Raw genomic sequence first — 26993 nt, 5'->3', positions numbered from 1 at the left:
TCTCCTATTTTGAGAAATAAGGAAGATAAATAGCCACCTTGAGATGATCAAATGAAAGGTTTCCCAAATCAGGGATATTTGGGCAGTTTAAATGAACAAATTTCAGTCTGTTTAGCTCTGCATATTCCACAAAGGTTCAGGCAGGAATAAATTGAGGATGCTTTGTTGGGTCAGAACACAGATTTTTGTGGCATTATGGATAGCTGAAGGGTAGAATTTTGGGTATACCATTTTTTCCTCTGCAATTCAATTTGTTTTATGTGGTGGGAGTCTCTTTGTCTGATGGTAGTCATTGCCTGTGTTAATTGATATACAATATATTTGAGTTCTAGATTCATATGGGTAACAGAGTTTAATTGTCTGGTGTAAACTATGTATACTGAGTACAATTGCTACCACAGTGATCAGCACACATTGTTGTATGGGTGAGGACGGTTTATTTTCTTGGCAGCCTGTTTGAGGAAACTCTAAATGTCTCTCATTTCCCACTAATTGTAACAGTACTACTTGCAATTTCATCAGGACATGGGAATGGTTTGGGGATTGATCTGTGTTCACACATAACAGCTTAGAACTTCTGCTCAAACAGGTGAATCTTAGGTTTCTACTTCTTGCCCTCAAGTTCCTGCCAGCTGAGCATTCAGCAAAGAGGCACACCAAGAAGGTCAGCTTATACTCAGCTTATACTTTAGACAGACCATATAATATCTAATTCTAAGGAATACATTGGTATTAATTAGTGACAAATATATACTTTTGGAGATAAAGTTTTTTAATATTAGTAAGTGAAAGAAGATAAATATTTTCACTCATTGGTTGGCTTAAATCCACTTGATATGCCATATGTATCACTCCGTTAAAATGATTTTTCTTCTAGTTTGAACTTTAAAAAAATATATGTGTGTATAAACATATATATTTTTTTCAAGTACAAAGAACATTCAGACTAAGTCATATTATGTCTAGGCTACAATTATATTCCATTAAATATTGAAAAATAAAGATATATCCAGGGATAGCTAGGTAGCTCACTGGATTGAAAGCCAGTTATAGAAATGGGAAATGCTGTGTTCAGACCTTACCTCAGACACTTCCTAGCTATGCGACCCAGGGCAAGTCACTTAACTTCAATTACTTAGCCCTTTCTGCTCTTCTGCTTTGGAACCAATATTGAGTATTGCTTCTACAATGAAAGTTTAAAAAAACCCCAAAGATATATCTCTAGCTCCCAGCTAGACCCAAGATCTTTCAAAATGGAACATTATCATCTTTTATTCAGTATCTGCCATTATTTATTATTGCATTTCCTTCATTTTCTGGGTTCACCTTTAAAGTCTATAAAAGTTGTTTTTACATAAATTATTTCATTTGAGCCTCACAGGAACTTTTTGCAGTAGGCACTATAGAGATTATTGTGCTCATTTTATGGATGAAGAAAATGAGCTTTGGAGGGAACTTGGATACCCTGGTAGTAAGTTTCAGTGATGCATTTTGGATCTAGGTCTTCTTGACTACAAGTTCAGTTCCTATTCTGTACACCATGATGCTTTTTTTTTACACTCCTCTCAACTCCTTTTATCTTTAAACATATTTTGTAGGCAACTATTCTCCAAACTTATGGGGTGAATTAAGTTCTTAACATGAAAGCTAAATTCTTAGTCAGCCCACTCCATTGATGTGTGTATGTGTATACACAGAGAAAGCTTCAGAGGAGTTGAACCTAAGACCCCATTTGTGAAGACATGTGAGCTGGAGGCAGGACATCTGACATCTTCACAAATGGTACTCTTCATTAATCTGTCACAGAACACAGATGGGCTAGTCCTTAGTTAAGGGTACTTTACTGGACTCCTACTAGTTCTGTATTGCCTGGAAGTGGGTTTCTTTTCATTTGGCTGTTTGTTTTGAAAAGACAGTAGTTCTTCCCTTGAAGGAGACTGGATTTAGTTTCTTATCAGTCTTTTCATCCCCTCTTTGTAGAGCCTGATGATCTCCTTGTGGACCCTGCACATACTAACCAAAGGGCTCCTGCACCTCCAGGTGTTTATAATGCAATTGTAGAGGAGCGTGAAGTTGAAAGTGTCAAAGAGCGGCCCAAGGAACTCACCCAAATGATGGCTGCAGGTAAATACTGGTGACTACCAGAACACCTTAGCAACACCATCATAGGGCTCTGATTGGGAATGTTTGTCTAGCCATGAAAATAAACAATGGCCCATGTTCCCTGGGGCCTAAAGGAAATCAGGGGGTGGACCTCTCATAAAAGCTAGATTTAGGATTAAACCAAATTAAGCATTCTTAGCTTCCCTTCTTTCTATTCCACTCCTTCTTTTAAATGGGTGGTTTTTTTAATGGCAAGAGAATGTGGTCATGGAAGCCTTGCTTGTGGAGAAGTTCAAGTTATGTATGCTCTAAATCAGTGGATTCCAAAGTAGAAGCTGGAATCCCTGAAGAACCAAAGCAGAACCCCAAGAGACTTGGGACGGGAGCCCAGAGGGTATGAGATCAAACAATTGGCATAATGAAAGATGGATTGAACTCCCCCTTGCAATACTCAGTCTTCTAACTTGTCTCCAATACTACCACATCTACCCTTCCCCCATTATAGTCTTACACTCCCTTACTTCACCTTTACCTAGTGTTGCACCAACATTTAACCCTTCCCCATTGGAGAATGGTGTTGGTCCCTCAGGGGAGTTAAAATCAAAGTCATACTGGACACCCACAGCAGTTGCTGCTCAAGTGCCATTGGAAAAATTCTACTTCCCTCCTCAACCCTGATGGAACTGCTATATATATAGATACTTCATTTCCTTTAAAGTAGTGAAATGAAGAGTTTGAAGAAGAAGATCCTTGATATTTTTAAGGGGGGGTGCATTGGGAACAATTCAAATGAAATATTTTGAACAGCATTTTGATGTTGATAACTATTTGTGAAACTCTTAGTCACTGAGAATCACCTGTTCCAAAAATACATGTCTGAAAACCAGTGTCTTTACTTTTAGGCTGGTGATTGAGTTGACTTCTTTAAAAAAGAAAGAAAAATATCCCTGCTTTGCTTATCATAGTAACTCATATGCTTTTTCTTACCTGGTCCTCCTAGTAATAGTCTTATGCTATGAAGTATACACAGAACAGGCATTATTTTATAGATGAGGACACTGAGGTACATAAAGGGGGAGTGGTTTTCCCAAGATGGCAGATCTTGGAAAGAAAATCTGGATTTTCTGACTTTTAGATCTGCTATTTTTTTTTCTCCAACAAGGCTGCTTCCTTGTAACTTAACTAATGTTGTTTCACCAGGAGAAGGAAGTGCTTTTCTCCTCTTTTCCAGGGGTGCCTCAGTAATAGCTCGTTGTGTATAATATAAACTACATGTCATTAAGTTCCTTCTCAGAACTCATTCAGAAACTCTTTATGTTTATGTCTGGGGAAAGTGTTGCTGTAGATTACAGTGCTTTATTTTTTGGTGGTATGGGGATGTGGTAAATGAAGCCTCACATCTCTGGAAACATAATTTCCTTTAAAACAAACATTCTTGCCTGTTGACTCCAACTTATAATTTGTTTGTTGTTGTTATTGTTTTTTTTCCCCTTGCAGCAGCTGATGGTTTGGGAAGTATAGCAATAGATACAACACAGCTGAACATGTCCGTCACCGATCCAACAGCCTGGGCAACCGCCATGAATAACTTGGGGATGGTACCAGTGGGCCTGGCAGGGCAGCAGCTTGTGTCAGGTAAGCTTTCTATAAGGCCCTGGAGTGGGAGTTGGGGGTACAGAAGCCTAAAGATAGCCTCTATCATCGCCTGTGTCATCACTGGTATTTGGAGATGATGATGGGGACTGCCAAGGGTAGTGAATATGTTGGGGGGGGGGGGAGAAAGCATCCAATTCCTGATTATCGGTCTTGTCTACAGAGCCCTCACAATATTAAGACTATCTTTTGGTTTATGACTTTGTTGTATCATCCTGCCTCTTTCTGAGAATGTATGTCCCATTATTGTACCTGTCCCAATCAATGTAATTATGACACCCCCCTCCCCAACCTACCTCCATGCCTGATGGCCACATCACATCCTTGTCAGTCTTCTCCTGGGAATCAAAAGTTGTCTACACTTATGGCTTATTCTTTGAAGTTAGTTGAAGTAAAGAATATTGGAACAAAGATATTATAGAAGATTTCCACAGTTATGAAGAATTCAGCATTGTGGAAATGGAAGCTGGACTGGTTTTTAGTACTGTCTAAGCCAGACTCTAGTATGACTCTAGCCATTCACTCTCAGTGACCCAGACAATGCTCTGTGGCTGGATCTGAAGATGGAATACTTCTGCATTAGTAAAGAAGATTCCTGACCTGATTTTTTAAAAAATCTTAATTAATTCAGTATTTACTCATTATGCCCAAGACTGTCCTTTTTTGACATGGGGGCTACAGGTGACAAGTAGAGATTATGCCTTCAAGGATTTTACACATCTTTAAGTCGACAAAACCCATGCATAGAAAATTGTATTGTTAAATGATAAATAGTCCCTAACTAAATGTATGCAAAAGTCATATGGATACTCCCTCCCTCCAGTGGCACAGATTGCTACCCATCCATGCCCTTTCATTCTCCATCCATGCTAACCTAGAAATCATCCCTAGAAGAACTACTCAAATGGCAGAGGTTCTTCTTGTAGTTCTTTTCAAATAGTATGAGGACATATATTACAAGGGGATATACATGTCCTGGGCATATGTTGTATGCTGACAGGAGGTCAGTGTCTTGTTATTAGAGAAGGAGTTAGCAAATTCTTAACTAGCAAGTCCTCTTACTCTGAGCTGGGGGTGCAACCTGGGTGATCTTAAGAAAACGATAAAGAATGCCAGAAAAATTTCATTTCCTTTTTGCTGTCATTGGCCCTTAGAAAGAGTGCTCTAATAGCCTGGGTATCTAAAATGGGTATTTTCCTTTTTAAGTTGATGTTGGAAATAATGGTCATAGAAGAAGTGAAATTATATGAGAAAAGAGAGGGGAGAAAGATCATAAAGAGAAAAAAAGAAAGGAAGAAAGAAAGAAAGAAGAAAGAAAATCAGTCTATTCATCATAGCACTTCATAATCTGTAAAAAAGATTGTACTTAATGGCACTACCAAAAAAATACTATTTGTCAGATCTGTTAGAATGACCTAAAGATACTGTGTGTGTGTGTATGTGCGCGTGCACGGTATTTGAGCACACTACCAAAGTATCAGTAAATCAGCAACAGCATTATTTTCTCTCCCCATTTCTAGTACCTACAGATGAAATTTTCTGGTTGGAGGTCCCCTTTGATCACATGTTTCCTAGGCCCTCTAACCTTTAGGCTAATCTCACTAGACATTTTCTTCATTGAATTAATAAGTGGACATTTTCTTTTTTGCCCTCCAAATTTTTCCAGTCTCCTAATTGAAATATTAATAGGTTGGAAATTACTTTAATCTTCCCAACTCCTCCTCTGTTCCCTCAATACTTTGTGTCTTCTGGAGTAAACCATATCCTCAACAATTCATTATTTTTTCCTATGGTTCTGAGACTTCTGACGTTTTAACCATGACCAATTTATGATTTTCCCAACAACTTACCATGAAAAGAATTACAGCCCTGCTCGTTATAGAAGATTTACCGTGTCTGCACTGAATTACATTCTCTATCTCCTGTATTAGCCAAACTGCTTAAACTGTCTCTGAACCTTTTGGGGTCTGACTTGGCTCTCTTTCATTATTTCCCAAACCTCCCAATTTAATTATACATAGCCTAGCTTTCTCTGACACCATCTAGCCACATTTGTTTAAGTTACAAAAATAGAACTCCTTATGCCATCTCAGGATGGAATTCTTTTCACATTCCTTTTTCTTTAGTATCGCCTATATTTGGTCCCTTTCTACATGTATAACCAGAGCTCACCTAAAACTGTTAATTGGTTCCTCAAAAACAAAATGTTACATGGAACAACAAGCGGGGGGCAGTTATTTCCATAAGAGGAATGTTATAGTATAACAAGATTATTTCTGGGTTTTGCCACAGATATTATGACAAATTAATAATTTTTTTTGTGCAATGACTTTGGCTGAGGCAAGATCATGCAAGTTTTGCCAGGAGGCCCAGAATTCTTAAAGTAGGATGGTGCTTCTTATTCACAACCTCCCATGTTCTATTCAGTTATCTAGTTCAGGAATCAGAGACTAGTTGATGATGGCATAGAGAACAAGAGTTTTTAAGCTTTTTGGTGTCATGGAAGCCTGGGGAAGCCTATAAATCCCTGTTTTAGAATAACGCCTTTAAATATAGGAAATAAAATACATAGAATTTACAAAGGAAACCAATTAGATCAAAATGTAGTCATCAGGATATATATTTTGAATTTCAGGGGCCTCAGGGTAAGAACCTCTAATATAAAGGCATGCCTGGAGCCTCTACTACCATTAAACACTTTATTTCAAAAGATTTTCCTTGCTGACAAAGAATTAGGTTTCTTTATTAGTCCAGGGAAAATACCTTACAGACCATCCTGACTTCCTTCAATTTTATAGCACCAATAGATAAGATGTAGCACCAAAGGGTAAGACAAGACAGACAGCTAAAGCAGCCCACATGGAAACAGAGTCAACCATCACTAGTCCTGCTTAAGCATCTGTGAGAGTAGTTTTAGGAACCTGAGTGTTTTTAGAAAGCTATCCTCAAAATGACAAAAGTAGTTCTGAGCAATAATTCTCAATACTTTGTGTTTGACAAAGGCCAAGACAAAGGAGAGCTATAAATTTTTTTACATGTCAACACAATTTTTAATAATTATTTGCTGACATTTTGTGATCCATGTTCTCTCCCTCCTTCCCACTGCTACTCCATCCCCAAGATGGCAGGTAACATGATATAGATTATACATGTATTATCATACAATACATTTTTTCATGTTTGTCATGTTGTGAAAGAAGACACATATCACTTATTCTAGATAAAAATTTGTGGAGCAAATAAAATGAAGAATGGTATGCAATCTGTATTCAGACTCTATCAGTTCCTTTTATGACAGTGGATTGCCTTTTTCATCAGGAGTTCCTTGGAGCTGTTCTAACCTTGAGTAGCTACTGCTCATAGATGATAGCATCAATGGAAATGCTTGCTTTAAGCATTTACCATGAAGATATTCTTCCTCAAATCTTTTTAAAAAGTGGGGAAAGGGTTGAGCTCTATTTAGCTTTCCTTATCTTTGAGATGGAGAATGGAAATTCTTTGTGGTTATATATAGCACTGTGGCACTGTGAATCCTTCCTGGCTTAACACACACACACCACTTTCTATCCTTACAATACTGACCTTTTAGTCTCATGATATAAATGTTAATTTCTCATCTCCTGGCCAACGGATGTTTAATTATTAAGCACAATGTCCTAACCTGGTATGCACATCATATGTTTCGAACTATAGGAAAAATGCTCACTTCTCACTCTGTCAAAATTGTTTTGCATATATACATAGATGTATATATAATACATGCATGTAGTACATGTGTGTTGATGCATGTGTACACGTACAGAAATGTAGACCTATAAACATACACACAGATGAAACAAAACCATTCAAGGCAATTCTAGTTTCTGGCCTTTCCTCCATCAGACCATCATGTCTACAGTTTGGTGCCAGTGACTAATCAATTCTAAGCACTGCTAACCTTTTAAATACCAGTCTGATGTTATCTATACACTATTTAATCTCTTATCTATTGGTGCTATAAAATTGAATTTTTGATCTGGGCAAATGTCAAAGTCTTTCATTTGTAAAGATAGACTCTTGTTAATAATTGTATAATGTCTTCTCTGCTTCTGTAGCCTTTGTTTCTACTTGTTATTCATTGGCATTTTCTGTTCTTGTAATAGTTCATTCTTGCATTATGGATTCACCGTATTATATGCATGCATTCCTATAATACAGTCAGGCTGAAAATTACCTAAAAGAATGCCCTTTCATAATGCAACTCTTACACAAGGGGTTCAAGGAGAAGAGAATATGGCCATATTTGAAAAAAAGTTTTACTTTAATTCTATGGTACAATTTTCATTGTATTTCTATAGGGCTTATTTTCTGGCTAAGTATCCTTCCTATTTAGTATAATTTGATGTTGAGAAACTCTTCTGCTGAAAAGTATTCCCCCAACTGATCCTGGTAATTTCACCATTATTGATTCATTCCTCTGAATTGTATAACATCTCTTGGGATCCTTTAAAATGTTAGATGGATAGATGGATATATGGCTACATGGATGGATGGATGGATGGATGGATAGATGTCTCTCTCATACACACACACACACACACACACACACACACACACACACACACACACACATGCCTCAGTCCTTTTTGCCTTACTCAGGATGAGTTGATCTAGTCCCTTCTTCCCTGAGTAACTAGACAGATAAAGGTAATAGGTCTCTTTGGGACCCTGATGGAATTTAGGCATCTTGAATGGGAGTAAGAGGGCAAAGAGAGTGGTGATGAGGAAGGAAAGAGCCTAAGACAAACCTCATATGATAATTGATTTAAAATTTATCTAGATCCCCTTCTCTGAGTTTTCTCAATCTTTTATATGACTGACTCATTTGGCTGTCTGATGAAACCTATGGACTTTCCCCCAGAATAATATGTTTAAATGCATGTAATAAAATACATAGGATTACAAACACCACAAATAATCTTGAAATAGTTGTCAATTGTTTTAAAAAAGCGCACAAGTTTATAGATCTCAAATGAAGAACTTCTGATCTACTTCAACTTGTGCATTTTACAAATAAGAAACTGAGACCCAGATACCCAAGTCACCCAAAGGTATTAAGATTCAAAGTGGGCATTTGATCCTATTCTCTGGCTTCAAATCCAGGATTCTTTCTGCTCTTGCTTGCCAACTCTCATAAACATTTATTTCAGTTTTGCCAAGGGCCACTGCTGTCTTTAGACTGTCTTTTAAAAATAAATAAATATCATTGGATAGAACTTTAGGTTTGGTTTCAGAGGAGAATTTTATTATAGAAAATTGAATGCCAGAAAATGGATTTAAATATTTAATTCTTTGTGACTGTAATCTTTGTTAGAAATTCTCTTTGAAGTTGAGGGCTCTTCCCAAAGATTCCTGGGCTTAGAGTTTGGAATACAGAGATACTTGACTGTTACTATCTAGGGGATACCCAGGAGGAGATTAGTAGTATCAGGTAGACTGCAATGAATTAGTGATGGCTATCTTGCTTTCAAGTCCTTGAATATGATTTAGCAGGGCAATAAATACAGAAAAGGGGATAGGTTTCAACATTTTTTTTAAAAAAAAAGGAAATCTCACACAAAGCAGCAACCAAATGGAGCTTTTTAATCATGAAAACAGAGAAGATGAATTAGAGTCAGTACATAAATCCAATCAAGTAAAAAAAGCAGAATTGGAAGCAATGAAATACAAAACTAACAGGATTTAGGTTGAATATAACTCCAGTGTAAAATAAGACACATATAACTTCCCAGCAGAAACATCAGACCTTTTTTGCCTCTGGCTTCATGCTTAAAAAGCTCCTTCATTTTTATGAGCTATTGGAAGGGGAGGGGGAGAGAAAAAGGGGAGATGAGGAGAAAATGAAGAGAGGAGAGTAAAAGAGATGTTATTTGGATATAGGCAACATGGCAAGAGGAGGATTCAGCCTTTGTAGGTGCCCAAGCCCTATTCAAGTGGTTCAGAGATGAGCAGCCTTTGCTCCTCATGTCTAAAGTAATAAATAAATAAGATCCTTTCACAGGGCATACTTAGGTGGGGTGGAGGGAAGGGTTTCCATAGAATTGTAAAGTAGTCAAAGTAGGTATTCAAGGCTCTACCCCTTCTCTAATTATATTAGTGCCTTACTTTTGATGCCCCCCTGCCTGGCTCAGTTAAATCCCACCCCTATCCCCATCAGACACCTCTCCAGTGTCCCATTCTTGTTCTCAGCTGACTGGTAGCTAAATTGTAAAAAGGTGATAACTGATGCTTTAAGGGATGTTTCTCCCAAGGTCATTTACAATTTAAAAGAGGATTCTAAAAGTTGACCAAAAGCACACCCCATGGATATACTGTGCCTCTGCTTTTTGGGTTTGTTGACTCTTTTTAGGGATTTAGGGATGGCAAAGGGAACAAGGCAGGTAGTCTGCCCTCCCTCCCCTGAAGAGAAAGGCTGAAACAGTGCCACTGAAATGTCGTAGTCCCCATGATGTAGATCTCAGCCTAGGAAGGAGACTAGGAAACCTAGTAAGGCCAAATTCTAGTGAGGTTGGAACTGCCCAGCTATAGTTAGAAAGGCCAGTCCTCCAAGGGCTCTGTAGTTGCAGAAACACCATCCTTTGATTTGGGAATGGACAGGAAAACTTTCCTCCAGCTGAAGCATTTCTGTGATCCTGACTATAAAAGCAATGATTAGACTGGGGTTGGGACATAAATACCACAAAATGTAATGGTCCCTATGAGGTAGCTATACTCAGTGTTTAGCTGGACAGAAATCTCTTGATACCCACAATACATACCATGATGGAACACGTGTACCATTTTTTTCTTAATCTCTGGAAAATACTGGCTTCATAGAACTGCAGAGGTTTATAGACACCATCTAGTCCAAACCCCTCAGATTTTAGATGAGGCCCCATTTTAAGAATGAAGGAATCAGGGGGGCAGGTAGGTATCTCAGTGGATTGAGAGCCAGGCCTAGAGATGGGAGGTCCTGGGTTCAAATCTGGCCTCAGACATTTCCTGGCCCTGTGACCCTGAGCATGTCACTTAACCCCCATTGCCTAGCCCTTACCACTCTTCTGTCTTGGAGCCAATACACAGTATACACAGTATTGGCTCCAAGACAGAAGGTAAGGGTTTAAAAAAAAAAAAAGAATGAAGGAATCAAAAGGTTCAGAGAGGAGGGGCAGCTAGGTGGCTGAGTAGGTTGAGAGCCAGGCTTAGAGACAAAGAGATGTTGAGTTTAAATCTGGCCTCAGATACTTCCTAACTGTGTATCAAGTTAGTCATTTATTCAATCTCACTAGAAATTATCTTTCAAGGATATCTTCTTGTATTCGAATATATAATGGAGCTGAACTGGGAATTCATCCCTCTCCTGATTCCTTGTACAGACCCTGATTTGGGATTATTTTTTATCTGTGTGTCTCTGAGGAAGTCACAGCCTCTTTGAGCTTATTTCTCAAGTCTAAATTGATTGGGCTGGATTACACGACCTTCAGGATTCCTTCAAGCTCTAGATCTATGGTGTTCTGACTAATTAATAGGGATTCTGGAGACATTCCATTAAAAGAACAGAAGCAGCAGCAATCTAAGGTATATATCCACCTGGCCCAACAGAAATGGAATTAAATAGTCTGGGATGGTGGAAAACCAACTGGCCTGAAAGTGATGGAGCCTTTGGTTCTGTCATTGGCTTTGGCCAATTTCTCTGAGTCTTAGACATTTTACCTGTAGAATGTGAAAGAGGCGGAATAGACTACCTTGGACAATTCCACTAGCCAAAAAGTTGAATAACCGAAAAAAGGAAATTCAAAACCAAGACTATGAGAAGTGAATGCTAAAATTATGCTTATAAAGGCAACACTTGGACAAAGTCATCAACATAGAAAACAGGAGAGACTATCCATAGCCTATCATAAGCATTGCAGTTTGGAACCAGCAGTGTGGAAATCCCAATTACTAGGATAACCAAGAGATGATTATTTTTTATTTGTTTTGTTTTGGGTCTGTGCTTGTGCATGTGTGTGTGTGTGTGTGTGTGTGTGTGTGTGTGTGTGTGTGTGTGTGTATTTATTGACCCAGAGAGTCCCTGCTGAGTTAATCATATGTTCTGTCGGATGAGCCTTCATGAAGGAGGATTCATCAGAGGAGGACTTTAATCTTTGAAGCCTTTGAGGAATCACGCCCAGATTACAGAAGGAGAGGGAGGACTAGCCAAAGGGAATGAGAAATGTGGCTTAGCCTCATTGCCTTTGTCATCAGACGCATTGTTCAGGGTGCATGTGCTGCATTGGATAATAATTGAGGTCAGAGATGAAAAGCGTGTCGTCTGAAAGCCAGACACTTTAGCTGCTTCTCCACATTAGGGAGATGGCAGGGGATGTCTTGGACCTTGTGCACATTCAGAGATAGCGGGAGCAGGCAAGCACAAATAGTCATCAATTAAGTGTCCCAGGATTTGAGAACAGTTGAGTATAATCTACAAATCTGCTACCAATTAGGCTAGGGAATGTTTCATTCATTTCAATCCATTAGTCAGTCAGCAAGCATTTATTACATATATGCGATACTTTCTATAGTGAAAGAAAAATAGAAACTAGTCTCTTCCTTGGAAGGACTTTGCATCCCAAATCCAGTGCTCCAATTGGATATTGTCTCCTCAAGGATTTACGTTTTTGGCACTGGAAATAATCCTTTGTGGGGCTTCCCTTATCTAATGCAGATGTTGGTGTTGAGTCATTTCAGTTGTGTTCAACTCTGTGATCCAATTGGGATTTTCTTGGCAAAGATACTGGAGTAGGTTGCCATTTCCTTCTCCATCTCATTTTACACCTGAAGAAACTGAGGCAAACAGGGTGAAGTGACTTGCTCAGGGTGACATAGCTAGTCAGTGTCTGAGGCCAGGTTTGAACTCAGGGAGATGAGCCTTCCTGACTCCAGGTCTGTTGCTCTATCCACTGCATCCCTCTAATGTAGATAGCTGGCCTTTTACAAAGACTATTCTTGGAAATTTCCGTGAGTCTCAGAAATAGAGTTATTGGTCCATGGTTATAGCATGGGAAAATAAAAGGCAATAAAAATATAAAGTAGGAGCCTCTTAGTGTATCCCTAGTGCCCAGCAATTGTAGGTGTTTAATAAATGTGACAATAATAAAAATAAGTTATAGTTGTTTAATAAATAATTATGGGCTTTATTTATGTCACTGAGAACTTGAAAACAGAATTTCCCATGAAGTTTAGTGATGGATATTCAAGCACTGAATATATAATATGATGTACTTTATGAAGATGATGCTCCTGCTACCTTTTGGGCAGAAATCAGAATTTTAGAGTCTGATGTACCTTTGGATAAGAATATTTTCTATATAAAGTATAAGGTCTCTTGGGAAAAGCTATCTTTGGAATTTCTCAGTGCCTGTAGTATGCCTGTGTGCTAACTTACTTGATAACTGGCCAGGAGATGGCCGAGTGGATAGAATGCCAGGCTTGGAGTCAGGAAGATATGAGTTCAAATCCAGCCTCAGATAACATGCTAGTTGTGTGACCCTAGACAAGTCATTTAACCTGTTCACCTTAGTTTCCTCTTCTGTAAAATGAGCTGGAAAAGAAAATGGCAAACTGCTCTACTATCTTTGCCAAGAAAATCCCAAATAGGAAGAGTTGAACACAACTCAACAACAACTTGATTGCTAGAATCTCACCTTCTTGTCTTACATGTTAAAGAAACTGAAGTTCAAAAATGTAAGTGACCTCAGTAGCAAGACCCAGATCTCCTTGACCAGCACTCTTTCCTCATGTGCTTTTACTATTCATTTTCTCTAGGAGACAGCCAGGCATGACAACAGAAACTAAACCAATGTTATGTTTCAGGTTTGCGAAGCACTGTACGTGCATAATTTCAACTCCCCCTGACACCCTCCTTGTAATGTGGGTCTTCTTATTATCCCTGATTTATAGACAGAGATACAGTAAAGACTGAGGGAGAAGGGACTTGCCTAAGGCCATATTGCTAGTTAATATAATTTTGAGATTCAGAATCAGAAGAAAGGAATTCTTATCCTTGTTCTGCTTTTTCCATATCTTAGGACATTTCCCAGAATGACCTAATCTCTACAGTCATCAGTTTCATCTGTCGTCTGGTTCTAAGCCCCAGATCCCAAGATGTTAGCCAGGATGAGTTTGTTCCAAGACAGGAGGCAGAATAGTAGAGTAGAACAAATAGTGTGGACTAAGGCTCTGCAGAGACCTGGCTTTGAATGCTAGCTCTTTAGACTTTACTATGCAGTCTTAGGCAAGCCACATAATATTAATGATGATAATAATAGCATCTGTGTTACACTTACCAAGTGCTAGGCAGGCACTGAGCTAAGTGCTTTTTAATTATGATGTCATGTAATCTTCACAACAACCCTGGGAGGTAAGTGATGGTTTTCATTCTCATTTTATAAATGAGGAAACTGAGGCAGAGAGCAGTTAAATGACTTGCCCAGGGCCACACATCTAGCAAGTGGTCAAGACTCTTGACCTTACTAAGACTTAATTTCTTCCTCAGTTGGATAATGGGAATAACTACAACTCCTGTGGAATATTGTAAGAAAAAACACTGAAAAAGTTTTAAAACCCTTACCTTTGTTTTTTTTTTAACATTTATTAATATTCATTTTTAACATGGTTACATGATTCATGCTCCACCTTTCCCCTTCAACCCCCCCTCCTGCACCCCTTTTTTGGCCGATGCGCATTTCCACTAGTTTTGTCATGTGTCCTTGATCAAGACCAATTTCCAAATTGTTGGTAGTTGCATTGGTGTGGTAGTTTCGAGTCCACACTCTCAATCATGCCCACCCCGTCCCGTGTGTTCAAGCAGTTGTTTTTCTTATATGTTTCCTCTCCTGCAGTCCTTCCTCTCAATGTGGGTAGCATCTTTACCATAGATCCCTCAGAATTGTCCTGGGTCATTGTATTGCTGCTGGTACAGAGGTCCATTACATTCAATTTTACCACAGTATATCAGTCTCTGTGTATAGAGTTCTTCTGGCTCTGCTCCTTTCGCTCTGCATCAGTTCCCGGAGGTCTCTCCAGTTCGCCTGGAACTTCTCCAGTTTATTATTCCTTTTAGCACAAAATGAAATGAAAGATAGACTTTGCCTTACTCACAGACTCATACCAACAAACATATAAGCAAAAACAAATAAACAAAAATTTTAAACCCACTATAAAAGGGGGTAATTATTGACCTTTCATAAAAAGTATAAAATTCTGTCAAAATATTAATGAATTATGTGGTCTTTGCTTCATACTCAAATGTCTCCTAACTCATTTTAAATTCTCATCACCTCCTTTGCCTCTGAATCCTTCTTACCCTCTGTCTTATGGCTAGGATAGCTTTCTTTTGAGTATGGCAGTGGTTTGCAGAAAATGTTTTGTTCTGTGACAACAAAATAACAAAACACAACAAAAACAAAAGGCATTGATCCCCCTCTGGGGTAATTTAATATACTACTCCTAATATTTTTTGGATTTATTCATTAAGTGCTTACAATAACTAAGATGACAACTTTATCCCAATAAAACTCTAAATTAAAATTTACAAACTTGTAATGCTTTAAACTTGCACGTGCTTGTTGTAACAGAAGAAAAATACATGTTACATAATTGGGAAATTATTTACTGGTTAAGGTACCATTAAGGACTTTTTAGCTCAAACATCTTGCACCAAAGGATTCACAAACCACAAAATAGAAATCACTGGAGTATGGGATAAACCATATACCTTGTCCCTATCTCTCTTTCAAAAGAATAAAAAATAAGTCCCCTGAAAAGTCTTCTGCCTGTAATTATCTCTTGCTTAGCCTTAGGCATGTCTGCCCTGGCTGTGTCACAGTAAAGCAGCCAGGAGTGCCAATACTTCTGGGAGTATGTTGTATCTGTACTTAAAGCCAAATGAAGACCAAGAAGGCAGTGAGGTTCTATTATTGTTCGAGTGTTTCTATTGGAGAAAAATAAATTAATTCTCTGCTCTCAGCAATTCATAAAACACTTTGCTTTTTCTAATCTTTTCATTTTCAGTGGTTTTATTTTTTCTCTTTTTAGTACATATTTATTTCTGATTTCTTAACAATTAAATAAAATTTCAGATTTTGCAGTTTTCTAGCCTTAGCAAGGGCTATAACCCCCAGGATCCAACTTATGTTCACAGAAGGACAACTGCACTATTGCTCCCTGTTGAAAATTGGGCATCATTTGCCACTCTTGCATGAGTTTGTAAATGGTTCTTGTTTTTGATACAGAAAGAAGGCTTTCTTTCTAGCATATCATAAGATCATAGATTTAGAGTCAGAAGGAGCCTCAGGGGTTCTCTAGTCCACCCTACTCACTTAAATTCCAAACAGGTTAAGTGAATCACCCAAGGATTTTATAGCATCAAGTGTCAGAGCTGAAAGTTCAATCTGGGTCCTGAGTCCAAATCCAACCCTCCTTCTATTATCCTACATGCCTGTATTTATTAAGCTTCATAATAGAAAATAATTTAGACCTTTTATAAAGAAAAAAATATAACTTTAATATATAAGTGAAAAAGATGAATGATAATGTATCACATTGGTATATGGAAACTAAAAAATGTTATTTCTACAAATTGTTATTTTATTTATATATTTAATAATACATACAAATTTTAATAAATTTGTATAAATAACTATAAATAATTTCATATGAATAAGATAAAGCATTTTTAAGAATAACAATAAAAATCAACTTGAAGCTTATTTTTCCACATTTTCTGTACCATCTCCCATTTTCTTGGTTTCAGCATAATGTCTAGACCAGTGATGGTGAACCTTTTAGACACTGTGTGCTCCTGCCCCATCACCCTAGAATGAGGTCCCCCCCCCTACCTTATGCCAGACAGGGGAGGAAGAAAGAGAGGGTAATAGTCCAGGCCCTCCCCTTAGGGAAGGGAATAAACACTTCCATTGAGCTCCTGGGGAAAGGGATGGGAAGGCGTGGTGGAGAGGGAAAATGGAGCAACTCCAGCAGGCGATGGCTCACATGCCCACAGAGAAGTCTCTATATGCCATCTTTGGCACACTTGCCATAGTTTTGCCATCACAGGTCTAGACAGTTTTATTTTTATTATTAAATGACTCTAAGATTTCAGAAATCCTAGGAATGAGGTCACACTTTGATTCTGTGTCATAGATGATATAATTAAGGCACAGAGGATAAAGGAATCATTTGCTAGGTCAAGCAGAAAGCCAGCTTAAGGTTTCATTTTTATAAATAAAAATTAGTATAAAATTTAAATCAAACTGTCTGGGACCTTCTCCATTAAGTACCATCACTGACTTTTGAAAACATTTTCCATGATGATTATAATATCTTACTGCCCAAATTATGAAATATCATAAGACCCATAGAGTTAGAGCTTGAAAACACCTTAGAGATCAATTCCAACCCCTTCTTTAGAAGATGACAGGTATGAGACCCGAAGAGGTTCAGGGATTAACCTTAAATTTCATACTTATAGGAGAAAATGATAAATTAGACAAGCTTTTGCTTTTCAATAATCTTTGCTTCTTTTAAAAAGCTATTGTGAGGGGCAGCTGGGTAGCTCAGTGGAGTGAGAGGCAGACCTAGAGACAGGAGGTCCTAGGTTCAAACCCGGCCTCAGCCACTTCCCAGCTGTGTGACCCTGGGCAAGTCACTTGACCCCCATTGCCCACCCTTACCAATCTTCCACCTATGAGACAATACACCGAAGTACAAGGGTTTAAAAAAAAAGCTATTGTGGTATATTGATCTTACTTGGATCTTGAGATGTCACATCTTTTTTAAATAATTTATTCTGAATGCAACTTACCATACAGTTATTGTCATCTTTACATGAAGCTTGTGCTAGACATTTAGAACACAAAAATAATAACATAATTCCATCCCCCAAAGAGTTTACAATCTAATAAGAGACAAAAGACACATAGATAAGTAAAATTCAGAATGAACATTGATAAAGAAAAGAAAAAAAGGTAGATTCTTATAAGAAACATCTCAAATTCATTTTGATTTTTAGTCCACTGAGCCCTTCCATCCTCACATCTTTTTTAAACTTCTATCTGCCATGGTTCCCCCATCTTCTACTTGTGAAGTTGATTTTTTTTATTGTATAAGACTTTATTTTTGTTGAAATCCATCATATTAGATCCAGTTCAATGTTCTAGCCTTTCAAGATACTTTGAAATCATGAGAGTCATGTAACATTTTCACTATCCTTCCTAGTTTTGTATCTTTTGAAAATTTCATAAATGTATACCTGGGTCTTCATTCTTTCCCACTCTCTTCAGCATCACAGGGCCAAGCATTAATTTTCTGGAGCACTTTGGGAGAAGAAAACTTCTCCCAAGTGGACATTGACTATTGATTAATCTAACCAATTCTAAAGCTACCTAACAATACTATTATCTAGCTTGTATTTCTTATCCTGCCCACAATGGTTGCACGAAGAACATTGTAAAATGTTTAAAATCTAGGTCAACTGTATCTTTAGAATCCCATCCTGCCATCTTTCAGTCTCAAGCAGTCTAGCCTGCTCTATTCTCCCTGCAATCCCCATTGTAAGATGAGACTTTCATGATCTACTCTTACTGTGCTATGCTGGGTCTTTGAAATGACTACTTCCCTTTTTTGATGGTCACTGACCATACATTTTATGTTTCATTCTAGCCATTAGCAAGCATTTTAAATAAAGCTCATTGGCTTATAGTTTGTGGACTTCACTCTTTTTTTCCCCAAAATTTGTACTTCTCTGCCCTTGTAAAACTTCTTTTTCTCTATAGTCTTTCAAAGATTTCTAATAAAGGTTTAGCAGTCAATTCCAAAAATTCTTTCAGCACTTTAGAATGTAGTTCCTTTGAGCTTGGTGTTTTGAATTCATCAAAGGCAGTTAGCTGCTCTTTTACTAGCTCCTTACTTATATCAGAAATCAACCTTTTGTTAGCCTCCCCCCACCCCCTCTTTTTTGGCCCTAAGATCACTCTTGGAAGAAAGAAGAAGAAAAAAAGAGAGAAACCAAATAAAATTTGAACTCAGCAGTTCAGCCATGTCTCTAAATATAATTCTTTGATTTTCATCTTTCCCCCAGTATAACTACAAAAAAATCCAAAATCTATTGTTGTTCTTAGATTTCCTTGCTATATTCAGTTCATTCTCTTTGGCACTACTGGCATAATTTTACAAAAGAGTGTTGGTTCTAGACTTGTGAAGCACATAGCAGTTGGCTCCAGAGTTGGTCTCAGTGTCACTCCAAGGGCTGTAGTGAATTTTTAGACTGTTTTAATGAATCAGCAGCTAGCATGAGAACTTTCAGGTACTTTCCTAGCTCTATTACCCTTCTGGCTCATTCTAAGGTTTCAGGATGAAGCCAGTGTGACTAGGGAAAAGAGAATGAATGCAAGAGATGATGTTATAAAGGTAAAACTGATAGTATTTTGCAACTGATTGTCTACAAGGAATGAGGAAAGAAAAAAGAGTTTAATGTGACTCCAGGATTTTGAACATGGAAGACTGGCAAGAGTGTTGGATATCATCAAGTCTCATTCTAAGGCTTGGAAAGGAAATAAGCAAGGACCAATGGTTCTTCCCATTAATTTGAAAGAGTAAGCCAATAAGTAGATTACAGATTTACAGTTTTTATCCAAAGAGATAAATGAACTTTATTTTATCTGGCTATATTTCAAAAGATTTGATTGATAGATCTTGCCGAATTAAAAAATCTGGCTTCAGATTTATTAGCTGTGTTACCTGGTCAAGTAGTTTAATCCTATTTGTATCAGTTTCTTCATCTGTCAAATGAGCTAGAGAAAGAAATGGCAAATCACTCTAGTATTTTTGGCAAGAAAATCCCAAAAGGGGTCATAAAGAATCGAACCTAATTGAAATGACTGAACAACAACAACAATAACATATATGAAAATCATTGAATAAATAAATACCTTCTAAGAAAATAAATGTTTCTTTTATACCTTAGCATTTTTATTCTTACAAGTTTAAAAGATGGCAAAAAAAAATCTCAAATAATTCTACAGCTTCTAAAGTAGATTACTATTATTATCTTGTCATTTCTATGAATAAAAATTTCATCTATGTAGAAAGGAGACCTGGAGAATGGACATAATGTTTAGATCTCTTACATTCCAATTGTTTACTGTCTCAAGATGAACTTAACTGATCTTTCCCTTCTCTCTTCATCTCCTGAGACGAGGGGGTGAGTTCTGCTCCCACTCATGGTGCTACATTTGAACTCAGCAAGAGCTCTGCCCTTATAAATTATACCCTGAGGCCAGAGAGGAGATAGTATTCTACTGACGGTGGAAGAGCCCCGTCCAAGAAACCTGAAGCCCTAGATTCTGGTACTAGCTCCACCATTTATTAGGCATGTTACCTTGGGCAAGTCATAACTTATATGAGCTTCATTTTCCTCATCCATAAAACAGCGATAATAATAACTCCCCTGCCTGCCTCGTAGCATTGTGAGTGTGGAATGGAATCATGTATGGGCAGCCTCTTCAAACAGCGTAAAGTGATATTTCCAAGTCCAGCATTAACTGTCTTTAAATTGGTTGGGCAGACGCTTATTACATGCCTGGCTAGTTTGGGAAGACATTGTGGCATAGTGGATCAAGTCTTGGACTTGAATTCAGAAAGAACTCTGGTCAGATATCACCCCAGAATGCTGCCCTTAGAGGCAGCAAGATGTAGGTTCAGATGCCACCTCTTCAGCTAACTAGTGGAGAGACTATTCCTCTGAGCCTCAGATTCCTCATCTTAAAAATGACAGTAATGATAGCTGCAGCCCCTTCCTAAGAGAATTGTCAAAAGGTGCCAATGGGATGACGTATGCAGAATATCTTGTAAACTTTAACGCTCTGTGCAAATGCCTGTTATCATTATTCTGCTTGGAACCTTAACAATCCTTTGTCATGTTACTTCTTCATTTAGGGGGCTTCCAGAAATACACAGAGGGGCTACAGATCAAAGTCTAGTAAACCTCTCCTGAGAATAACCCCATATGTTCCTATCAGTCTGTCAGCCAATGTGGATTTATTAAGAATCTCTCCTGTGCTCTGCGCTTAGTGCTGAGGAGATAAGGAAAGCAAAAGACAGTCCTTGCCCTTGAGGAGCTGAGAGTCTAATGGAGGAGACAGCAGCTATGTACAAAGAAGCTTGGAAAAGGATAAACAGGAAATAATTAAGAAGGAAAGCACTAAGGAAGAAGGGAAAGGATTCTGATAGAAGGTAAGATTTTAACTGGGACTTGAAGGAAGCCAGGAAGTAGAGAGAAAGACAATAAGAAGAGCCTAGGCACAGGGGACGAGTGAATCCTATAACTCAATTCAACAAATATTTATCAAACATCTACTATGTACAAGGCACTGGGCTAGGTACTGGGAATAAAAACCAAATTGGTCCCTGTCCTCAGAGAACTTCCTCAAGAGGAGAGAAAAGATAAGAATTGATGGGAAGCAATCAGACAACATGCTGTAGAAAAAAAGGAACAGTCTAGGGAAAAGGAAGAAAATCAGGAAGGCCAAGTAGAAATGGTGGCTTCTGAACTAAGGCCTGAAAGGAATAAATTTGGAAAGGCCTTTATGAGAAAACAGTACAGGCCACATAGATGAAGGTGGGAAATGTCATGTTGAATAAGAAAGGCAAGAAAAAATAGATTAAAACCTTGTTAACAAATAAACTTAGTCAAGCAAATTGTCTTCTTGTGTATTTTTGTGTTTAATTTCAGAATAGCAAAATAAAGTTTTTTAAATGGCATGTTGAAATATAGAAAGAACTAGTTCATCCAGAAAGGCAGGTTGATGGATAGAGGACTTGGCCTCAGGATGACTGTAATTCAAAATCAGCCTAAGATATTTATTAGCTCTGTGATCCTGAAAAATCACTTAATTTCTGTTTGTTTTCTCAAGTGTAAAATAAGGAAAATAGGTCAGCTTGGTGGATCAGGGGATTGAGAGTCAGGACAAGAGATGGGAGGTCTTGGGTTCAAATCTGGCCTCAGATACTTCCTATCTGGGTGACCTTGAGCTAGTCACTTAACCATTGCCTAGTCTTTACCACTATTCTGCCTTGGAACCAATATGTAAGTATTGATTCCAAAATGGAAGGTAAAGATTTTTTTAAAGGGGGAGAATAACAGCAAAGGGTTGTTGTCAGGATCAGATGAGATACCTGTATAGTACTTAGCACTGTGCCTGGTACTTAGTGAGTACAATATAAATGGTAGCTATTATTATGTACTTTAGAAGGAAGAAACATAAAATAAAACCACAGGAAAGGCTGATAGTGACCAGGTGGCTTTACATGGTAGCATGAGGAATTTGTAACTTTTCTTAGAGATGGCGGCGAGTCATGGCACATTTTTGTGCAGGGTAATGACATAATCAAGCCAGATAACTGGTAGTTTTGTAGAAAAACATTGGCCAGGAAAGGAAATAGTCAATTGAAGGCCTGAAGGACAAAACAAGAGGCTATTAGAATAGTCCAAGAGAAGTAATGAGGAGAATAGACCAGTACAATGCTGGTGTGAGTAGAGAAGAAAGAATGGATGTAAAAGATGTTGTGAAGATAAAAATTGATAGTATATGGTCACTCTTTGTAAGAAAGACTTTAACATGACTCTGGGATTTTGAAACTAGAAGACTGTCAAAAATTCAGGTTCAGGAGCAATTAAGGTAGCTCACTAGATTGAGAGTCAAGCCTAGAAACAGGAGGTCTTGGGTTCAAATCTGGCCTCAGACACTTCCAAACTGTGAACCCTGGGCAAGTCACTTAACCCCCATTGCCTAATCTCTACCACTCTTCTGCCTTGAAACCAATGATTCTAAGATGGAAGGTCAGGGTTTTTTTTTTAATTCAAGTACCACCAATAGAAATAGGTTTGTTTGGAAGAAGAGCAATTTGGGGTTGGGGAAAATGAGAGAATGGTGAATTTTTTTTCAACTTGCTACATTTGAGATTGTAGGAAGACATCCATATAAAGATGTCTAACTTGCACATAAAGATGCAAGGATAGAATTTTAGAGATGTGAGGCCAGAATTCAAGAGAAAAGACTAAATCTGGATTTTTGGACTTCAGTGTCCTCTTTATGGTGATCATAACTGAACCTATTAAGAATCCTTGAAATCATCATGGATAAAAAATAGGGAGAAGGAAAGAGGAGCCAAGACTGAGTCTTGGAGGACAACTATGCTTAGCAAATTGATACTAACCCCCCAAAAAAAGAACTGAGAAGTGGTTAGATGTATAGGAGAACTAAAAGAGAAGCAGTGCTACCAATGATTCATATGATCAGCTCCTTTGTTCAGTCCTTCATCAACTGGACTATGAACTACTTTCCCAATTAATCTTATTTCCAGTCTTTTTCTTTTCTGATCTATTCTTCCCACAGTGCCCTGCAAACAACCTTCCCAAACCCCAGGTTTGGCTGTGTTACTTGCCTACTGCAGAATCTTCAGTAGAGCCGACTTCTGAATCTAACTCTAATCCTAAACCTAACCCTGGTGCCACCAGGATAAAATATAAATTCCTCAGTTTAGTAATCTGGCTCCAGTATCTCTTTCCTGCCTTACTTCATATTATTCTCTTCCACAGCTATTTTGCATTCAATCCTTATTGTCTTTCATCTCAATTTGACTTCTGCATTTTAAGCATTTTTTCTGCTTAAATCTTTCTCCTATTTAGCATTCTGGCTGATTATGCCAGTTAGCAAGATTAGTCTTTTGCTATAAGCAAAGTATCTTCCTTTCTCCCATAGTAGTTTGGATGTGTCCTTTATCTGGCTCAAGTCCCTTAAGTGACCCCAATCCACTTAATCCTGGCAGCCTTCATCTTCATTATTGATTCAGGCTTTCATTTTGCCTTCATCTTCCAAGTCTGCTGTTTTCACTAAGAATATACCTGCCTATATCATTCATATGGCTTTTATTATTAATCTCAAGAATACTTCATGTAGAGAACCTCTCCAAGTGGAAATAACTTCCATCTACAGCTTGGCTTTTGTGTCTTTCTCCTAAGTTGCTTTAATATTATGCAATATTTTATCATACCTCCTCTTTGATGATTTTTAGTCCATTAATTCCTGCTATAAAACATTGCCAAATGCTTTTAAAAGTCTTGTATGCGACATCCAGTGGATTCTGCTTATCAGTTACAGTAATATTATCTCTAAGGGATTCTAGTACTTAGTTAAACGTGATTCCCTTCTCCCCTTTCCAAATCCAGCTAGTCTTCTCATATGACATTTCTTGTGGGAGCTTCCAAAATCTTTCCTCTAGTTAAGGTTAAAATTAGCTCAGGTTTTGACATATGAACTGCAATACCTGGTCAGAATTTCATTTCTTCTGGCCAGAGACCATGATCACACAATTACAGAACAAAGAGCTCACAGATACATTTCGTTTTTTAGAATTCTTTGTAAAATCCCCAAAAGAATCAAATTAGAGTGAATTTCAGAGAATAAAAATTGATAACATTTTGAAATTCATTTATAATAAAAAAGTGCCATAAAAGTGACACATTACTTCATGATTTTTAGAAGTAATTTTAGTTGTGATTTTTAAAGTAATTGGTGAAAAAATAGAGGCCCTCAAAACATGTATGTTTTTGATGGAAAGTAGCTTATTTTTTAGGGCGTAGTTCCAGATATGAAGTAAATATTAGTTTAAATAGTATCCAACAAAATTCTGGAGTGGTTTTAAATAAGTAGAGCTGGAGCATCTAAGTGGCTTAGTGGATAGAGAGCCAGGCCTGGGCACAGGAGGTCCTGGGTTCAATTCTGACCTCAGATACTTTCTAGTAGTGTGACCTAGGACAAGTCACTTAACCCTAATTGCTTAGCCCTTACCTCTTTTCTACCTTGGAACTGATATTTAGTCTTGATTCTATGACTGAAGGTAAGGGCTTAAAATAATTTGCAGTGAAGGTAGATCATAACTTATACCCTAAAATTCTACCCCAGAAATTTAATCCAAAGGAATATGATTTTGAATCTTTGCTCTTCTACTCAGTATGAGCAATTCTTATGGAAAATCACTTCAGCTCATCATTAGGAAGAGGGTTCAGTAAATTGAAGTGAGGTGCACCAATGGCAAGGAAAAGTCTCTCTGTATCCATCACTGAATCTCCTTCTTTCTCTTGCCATGGCTTGAGAATGCCCAAGAGATTCTCCTTTCCTTGCTGGCCCTGCCTTCTGCGCTATCGACTCTTCCCTAGAGTATCCTCTTAAGTCTCAGATTTTCCACTGTGTAAATTAAAACATACCAAATAAAGACTTCTTGATTTTAGCATTACTGGTCATCTGAATTCTTTTTGCAAAGGCTAAATCTCCCAAAACAACTTTAATAGAATGGAACAAAATTTCAAATATTTCTAATTAAGAGTTGAGTGAAGCAAAGGCAACCAAATTGTTTAACAGAAATGTAAATGGTTGTGTCCATTACATTAAAAATGATCTGTAGTGTTCAAATATTCTTGGGTTTATTTTTTTTAAATATGATTTAAAAATCATTTATTGTCAAGTACTGTGTTAAGTCTTAGGTCACAAATATAAAGTTAAAGACAGTATCCACCCCCCTTCCCCCAAGTAATTTAAGTTCTAATGGGAGAAACAACATAAAGAGGGGAGTGCTGGCCAAGAAAGGACTTTGATCTAGAAAGTTATAGGGGCCAATGAGAATAGGTTAACATACCCTATCCAGGAGCAGTAGCAGAGTTCATTTTATCATGGTTCGTGCTTCCAAAACCATGGACAGTGAGCAGGGCTAGGGAAAGGAGAAGCAATGATATACAAAGAACATCAAGGAAGATGACTAGGTGGCTGTTCAGGTGACCAGATAGGAGGGGATGAAGTGAAGTAGGTCTGAGGCTTTCCTGAAATAGTATTTTAGGAGAGGTAGTCACCAGTCAGGACAGCAGCACCCCAGAGCAAGGGCTCCTCTAGAGAATGATCTCTGGTGTTAGCAATGAAGAATCTGGAGAAGCAATGGTTTGTCTTCTTCTTTGTAAATTTAGTGACTTTGAGTCAACTTCTATGCACAAACATGCTTCCCCATAAGGATGAAACAAATGAAATTGCTGTTTAAAGCCAATAACTTTCATGTGATACTCTGCAGCTGCTAGATCGAATGGATTTTGCCTGTCTTGACATTTCTCTTCTCAACCTAATAAATCATAGAAGCATACCCTGGCTGAGAGTAGAAAGCACATCTCCAGACTCCAGGTCCAGGACTCTTTTTCCTACACTATGATGCCTCCCTTTGGGGATCATTCTAAAGGAGTGGTTGGCTTGAGAGAACACACGTTTAGCCACCTGTTCTAGCCATATCAATCCCTTGTAAGTCTATCCTTGGTGAGAGCTGAAAAGGACCTGCTTATTCCTTGAAATTCTGTCTCTGCTAGATTTCTGTTTTTTTTTTTTTCTTATGCCCTGGCTCAGAAAGTTCTGCTTCATTTTTGAACGCCATGTATAGGCAATTCCACCCCTCTCCTTTAGTCCCCAAAAGCCTTCAACATTTAAGGGGGTATTTGTTTATTCTGGACATCTTTCCTTAAAAAAGCCCACTTGTGTTTGAGAAACTGAGTTATTTCAGCTCTTCATCCAGAGACTGTCTGGACGGGTTGCTATCCTCATTCTCCCTGTATTTCTATGACAGCATAGATAACAGTCCTCCTAGATCTGAAGAAGGTGGCAAACAGTCCCTATTGGGATCAGCTGAGTGCATCAGTAGCATGCTTTCACTTGGTAGTATAATAGAGAATGCCTCAAGTAGACATTCCAGCAAGTGGTGCTGAAGGCAGTGCTAAAGTCATCTCACCAAGACAGAAAGAAGGGCCACGAGAGCATCTTCTGCTTCATCTGAGATCCACACAGAGTCATTGAAATGTAGAGGCAGTGAATGAGGTCCCATAGGAAGAGTATCTGATTTCTCATTAAAAAACCTAGGCTCAAATCTGGCTTCTGCTACTAATTTTGTTATCTTTGAGAACCTCTGGGGACCTCAGTTTCTGGATCTTGTAAAATGAAGGGATAGGACTTGATGATATCTAAGAACATATATGCTTATATATAACATATATGCCATATGCACATGTATTTGTGTGAATACATATCTGTCAATCTCAAAAATAACATTTCAGCCCTCCTTATGTTTATTTCAATGAAGAATCTTCACCA

The 26993-nt window shown here is 38.0% G+C and overlaps 1 protein-coding gene across 1 annotated transcript in view; it reads left to right on the top strand.

Moving 5' to 3' along the window:
* The first annotated feature begins 2058 nt into the window (after positions 1-2058).
* The window catches only part of ENOX1 (ecto-NOX disulfide-thiol exchanger 1), a 388236-nt gene continuing 363301 nt past the window's right edge, over positions 2059-26993 (top strand). The window contains exons 1-2 of the mRNA XM_044669387.1: positions 2059-2124; positions 3601-3738. Coding sequence (XP_044525322.1) covers positions 2112-2124; positions 3601-3738 — 151 coding nt within the window. The 5' untranslated portion in view covers positions 2059-2111. The remainder of the gene's footprint in view (positions 2125-3600; positions 3739-26993) is intronic.

This window comes from Gracilinanus agilis, chromosome 3, assembly GCF_016433145.1.
Source record: "Gracilinanus agilis isolate LMUSP501 chromosome 3, AgileGrace, whole genome shotgun sequence".
Taxonomy (NCBI): Eukaryota; Metazoa; Chordata; class Mammalia; order Didelphimorphia; family Didelphidae; genus Gracilinanus; species Gracilinanus agilis.
Note: the sequence above shows the minus strand (reverse complement) of the source record. Positions and strands in the feature narration are given on the sequence as shown.